Below are 6,000 nucleotides of genomic sequence, written 5' to 3' on the forward strand. Positions count from 1 at the left end.
ACCTTAAGGTGGCGCCAACATCCCAACAAACACAAAAACAGTGAAGCTCATCAGTTCTCCACATCTGCTGTCAGTAGATAGACAAGTATGATGAAGGAAATGAATACAAAGTTTGATCAGACACGGAACACGGAGTAAAACAGTTTATTAACAATGAATCCTGAAATCAGATAAACTATTTCAAGATCAGTTCTCATGATTTCACTACACATCATTGGATGTATCAGGTTCATTGGGCTCTGACTTTTTCTTTAAAGTGCTGAGAGGCCACAAATTGCATTTTCTGGATGGCGAGCTGGGTGTCTTCAGGTGATATCCCAAGATGCCACACGGCCCTGATGGAGTTTTCAAAATGAGGATACATGAGAACCTGTATCCCCTGCCCCAGTGCAGCCTCCTCTCCCTCTCCAACCTGAGCCATGCGGCCACAGAACTCCTGGGGACTCAAACTGGGATCCTGCAGACGGAAACGCAGGATGTTTGTCTCCACAGCAGCCATGTCCACAGCGAACAGAGGAGACGGACAGTCGAGCAGAGCTGAGAGAGGAGAAGAAACAGTACAGATACAAATGAGACTGCAATTACAGCCAGTTAATAGTTTAATTTTCATAAGCAGAAGCATGATCTACTCACCTTGAGCAAAGGTTCTTGCATTGTGGTGATCCTCCACCAGTCTTCCCACCATGTCCTGTAAAGACACTTTTCCAGCTGCTGCTAGTATCCCAGCCTGTCGTGTTGCTCCACCCAGGGCTTTACGGCACCGTATCGCTTTAGATATAAAGTCCTGAGGTCCAGCCAGCATGCTACCCACAGGAGCACCTAAACCCTGTTAAACACCCAAAAACATAACTGTGATGCACTTTGTTAAGTTTTATCATGATTGCTGCTCTGTTCCCATCAGCTCTGTGTGCTTGTTCCCTTTAGATCTACCTTGGAGAGACATGCGCTGACGGTGTGTGTGTGCTGCAGGATGGTGGATGGAGGAACATCTTGGGCCACAGCAGCGTTCATCACTCTGGCTCCATCCATGTGAACTGACAGACCATATTCATCTGCTAAAGCACGAACCTTGGAGACGGAGGCACACGTGATCAAAACTTTGAAAGAACATGGATCCTTCATTCTCCTTTGATAAGGTAAGAATTACTGCTGCTTTCACGTGTTGACATTAAAGCAGACAGTGTCATTCACCTAAATCACTTAGAAACACATCTTTTACTTTATTAGTCTATTTAATAGGGTCATTTCACACCATAGTTGTACATGTGCCAGAGGTAAATGAGTAGCTATGTTTCATGTGTAGTCCCTTTACAGGGCCTGGGTCTGAGAGCAAACTGGTCACATGTTAGTTTATCTTTTTGTTTAAATTTCTCATGGTCAGTGTAGAATGATTCTTAGGCTAATTGAGAAATTCTCTGGTCAGCAGTAGTAGCTACTCCATTAACTAATGTGGTTAAAAAAAAAAAAAAAGAGTATTTTTATTTCTTCACTGACTCGACCAGTCTGTCCCTGCCTTGACAAGTGAAACTATTCATTCAGCTGTTACTGGTTCCTAAGATGAAGTGTCAACAGCTGATTATTTAACATAAACCACATGAGGAGAGAAAGGAGGAGGCTGCTGAGGAAGAAGAGGTCAACACACCTGATGATAAAGAGTTCAGGTGCAACCATATCATGTGCTGGAACAACCAGCTGAGAAAGTTGGTAGCACCTGTGCTACCAGTGGAAAAGTTAGCCTGCTGCCCCACTTTAGAGAGGCTGAAAAATCACCCTATAAACAGGACAGAAAATTGCAATAAAAACATTATTAGAAATAGTTCTAAGCATTTAGAACAGTTATAGAAGAACGGGATATTACTGTTAATCAAAATGGTCAGACAGAGTGTTAAACTATATTCCTGCAACTTTTCTGTTGCCTCTGTTAAGCATAAAACAGAGAAGCTCCCAATACAAAACAAATGGAGCAATGGAATAAGGAATGTTAATGTTAAAAGAAATATTAATGACATGAGAAAAGTGTTGACGATATGTAAGACATATAAAGCAGAAGCACAGATGTAAAACCACAAAGAATGCAGAAAATCCTTAAAACCAAAGCCACAATGAAAGACGTGCACACACACACACACACACACACACACACACACACACACACACACACACACACACACACACACACACACACACACCTCCTGCAGGAAGGACAGAGGCAGCACTCGTCCTCCCTGAATATTGTGTGTGTTCTCCAAACATATGAGGCGTGATCGAGGGTAGTGGGGGTCTGGATAACCGTGACGGATCTTTGACTCCAGCTGGTCCAAGTTAAACGTCCCATCAGGGAGGGTGGTCACCGTGGTGGAGTGGACACCAGCCAGCTGGATCAGCACAATAAATACACATTTATTCCCTCAAAGGGAGATAAAAGATGCTGACCACAGGTGTCTGCTGCTCCTGTACACTCACCTGTGCACTATTTCCCTGCTCATAGACGTGGATGTGGCACAGATCGCCCACAATCATCTCGTCACCTCGCTCCCTGCAGTGCACCATCACTGCACAATGAAATGCACATTTATCACCATCCTGTCCTCATAAAAACTGGTTCAGACTCTGCTCATAAAAGCACCGCTCACCTGCGATGAGATTTCCCATGGTTCCAGAGGGCACGAACAGGGCAGCCTCCATCCCAAACATATCAGCTGTGATTTTCTGTAACTCTGCAGACATAAATCAAATGTTATAATGCAAAGATAAGGACTTCAAAAAATAACTTCAAATCTGTATTTATCAATTTTCTTAAATGGCAAAGGAGATATACCATTTATTAAGAGAGCCGTGACTGTGTTAAGTTAAAAATAACTAACAATTTCAGGCTTTTATTGTTAACACATCCTGAGATATTGTCTTTCAAACACAGCTTCATACTTCAGATGAGAGAAAAAATTACTGAAAATGGGTCCATGGGCAATTTTTTAAAATCATATAAATATACCAGAAAGTATTTGATATATCAGGCTAGAATTTTACCATTTTAAATATCCAAACTTTATGATAAAAAATGCGTTTTGTGCAGGGAGTGTGCTTGAAGCGGCGCTGTGGTCCAGAAATGTAACCAACAGGCTCTCACCTGGTATAACCTTTACATGTTCTTTATCAGTGCGACTCCTCAGTAAACAAAGTCTCTATTGGCTGTCCCGAAAGTCGTTTAATGACATCATCGAATAGTTTGCATAATGAGACATTTGCATGTACAGTCCTGTAACTGTGGTGGACGTTGTAGGAGAGAGGAATAATGTGGGAGAGACAAAAATGGGCAAAAAAACACCCAAAATAGGTTTTTGAAGTAGAGGCTGTGTGAGTCAGATGCAGTGATTTATTTTAGTGTGACAGTGAAAAAACATTTTCATTTACATCCCAGTCTAAGCCAGGACGGGGGCTGCAGCAGTTTTGCGCATGCGCAATTGATTCTCCGTCTGGACCGGTCGTGGTGCGGGTGTCCTTTAATTAATGTGACTTTACCTGGGACTGCTGCCAGGTTGCTGAGAGCTTTGGGATGGAGGAGCTCAGGGCAGCACCCGCTGCTGGTTGAGGACAGTAACTGCAGAACGAGATGTGTTTTCATGTCAGTCTCTAAAACACCAGAGAAAGTCGCAAGATTTGTCACTTTGGACAAAAAAAATTGTCAGGAGGTTTTGGAAAGTCGCCAGATTTAACGAGAAAGTGTCAACACTGTTCTTGATGCCAAACTTTGGACCGTTTGACTCGATTATCTCCAAGGGCAGTTAATGGATTACCTATCGCCTCATCGACATGCACAGAGCAAGGTGGACCTGAAGGTGGCGCTAATATCCCAATAAACACACTGACAGCATGCTCTGTTCGGTGCTGCTGTCAGTAGATCTCAGGGCTTCACATAGTAAGTACATTTAGAATGGAGTTTAGTATAATATAATATAGAAACAAATCCAACCAATCCAAATGATTTTCTTTTTGACAACAGTGGGAAGAAAAAAATGTCCTTTAGAGGAAGAAACCACAGACAGAACCAGCGTCAGGAAAGAACTGACTGATGTTTTAAGATGAGACACGACTGCTCTTTTGAAACTTTGTTCATTATGAAAACAGTTTACAGTTTAAAATGTCACTCGTGAACAAGATCCTGAGATACTTAAACTTTGTCAATTGATGCAGTAACCCACCCCCATCCCAGAGGAAACAATCTTCCAGTTTCTGACACACAACCATGGCATCAGACTTGGAGGTGCTGTCTCTCATCAAAATCAGTTATAGAAACCACCCCAGTAAACACCAAAGGTCACAGCTTGATGAAGCCAACAGAGCCACATCATCTGCAAATAGCAGAGACATGACTCTTAAAATCCCCAATCCGGACTCCCTCCTAGGCCCTGGCTGCTTTTTAAGAATTTTAATGCACTATTCACTTGAAAGCAAGACATCGCCTGTAAAAGCATTGGTGGTTTTGAATTCTATTTAAATAATTAACCAGAATGGTTGTTTTTCTTGTGAGGCTGGGCTGTGCTAGTCAAATTTCAAAGATCTTTTCCCCAAATTGTTCGTAGATACTTCATTAAAACTGTGATCTCAGAACTGTACCTAAACTGGTAGCAAAATCCAGAGAACTATCATGTAATCATTTATGTCTTTATATGCAAAATAACAGAGTGACAGGCAGTCTCATGAAATTGCTCGCAGATATGCAATCAAAAAGTGATGTTTATACTGTTTGTAAGAGATGTTTATGAGGCTGTATTGTGGTTGTAGTCTCGCTCTGGACTCAGTTACATTCTGAAAAGTATTAATATAACTTCTCTTGGACAAGTACAGCAAGAACTGGACAAAAACATCTTCTGAAAATTATAGATTTTGACAGATTATTATACTGGATCATGTTATACTATAGGCTGTATGGGTGATTATTTTATTGTATATACCCTGGGTGTTCAGATTACTTTGCTGTGTTTGAAACACTTTAAGAGAAAACATCTATGAAAACAGAAACAATGGCTTCATGTGTTTTCTCTTAATGTTGTTGATACCATGCACATATGGCACTCTGAATATTCTGGTTTTCCCCAAAAATTATCCCAGACATATTCCTCTATTTTTCAGTCAGAATATGTCATATCTGATGTATGAATCTGAATATATTTGTCCATATAACTCTCACCACAGACCATACAATGAATAAGACATGCATATGCATCTGTGTGTGTGTCTGTCTGTGCCAGTGTTTGTGCGATTTGTTTACGCTGTGTTGTAGACACGAATGCTTGGAAATAACTGAGGCAGCTCGAGCTTCTTTGGAGGTCACTAACCTGCTTTTGGCTGACCTTTAGCCTCGCTCAGAACAGGAAACCTAATTCTGACTGGTGCTCACCCATCGCCTATTTAGCTTATTGTTGAGACCTAAAAAGGAGGTGAAAGCCCCCATCCCCTCTGTACACACATATTCACACACATCCTAAATTTAACAGGTTATATCCAGCGCTGTCCTCTATTTTTATCGGTAATAAGCCCCAGTTCCCTCACGTCCCTGGAACTAAGTCAATATTTGGAGGTGAAGGCTTGTAGGAATTTCTCCACCATGGTCTGCGATAGGCTACAGGGGAGGTGCAGTCATTACAAAACAGCTATCTCCTCCCTCCGACTCTCACTTTTCCTCTCTGACCTACAAATACGACTGCTACCCTCACATCACACACGTTTCCCACTTGCATGCATACTCTTGCTGTCTTGTCTGATTTTAATCACTTGATAAAAGTCCCAGTGTGTGTTATCAGGACCGCACCATCCTGTAGTTAAAGTTGATACTGCCAGTAACAGAGCCAGGTTTTATGGTCCATAACAAGTCATCATTAAAAGTCATTAGCAAACATCAGCATCGTAAAAAGGCCACAGTTGGTCTCGGGAGCCCCACAAGAGCCGTGAACAGAGAGAGATAAAGATGCATCAGTGAGCGAGACAGAAGCAGCGATGGGT

The 6,000-nt window shown here is 42.0% G+C and overlaps 1 protein-coding gene across 1 annotated transcript; it reads right to left on the reverse strand.

Moving 5' to 3' along the window:
* Positions 1-203: 203 nt before the first annotated feature.
* Positions 204-2,740, reverse strand: tha1 (threonine aldolase 1). Its single transcript, XM_023295562.3, has 6 exons — positions 2,634-2,740; positions 2,464-2,552; positions 2,190-2,375; positions 931-1,068; positions 634-826; positions 204-537 (listed from the first exon to the last, which is right to left on the reverse strand). Exons 1-6 carry the CDS (start codon positions 2,725-2,727, stop codon positions 230-232), a joined length of 1,008 nt encoding a protein of 335 aa, XP_023151330.2. The 5' UTR covers positions 2,728-2,740; the 3' UTR covers positions 204-229.
* Positions 2,741-6,000: the final 3,260 nt, after the last annotated feature.

This window comes from Amphiprion ocellaris, chromosome 18 (genome assembly GCF_022539595.1).
Source record: "Amphiprion ocellaris isolate individual 3 ecotype Okinawa chromosome 18, ASM2253959v1, whole genome shotgun sequence".
NCBI classification, from domain to species: domain Eukaryota; kingdom Metazoa; phylum Chordata; class Actinopteri; family Pomacentridae; genus Amphiprion; species Amphiprion ocellaris.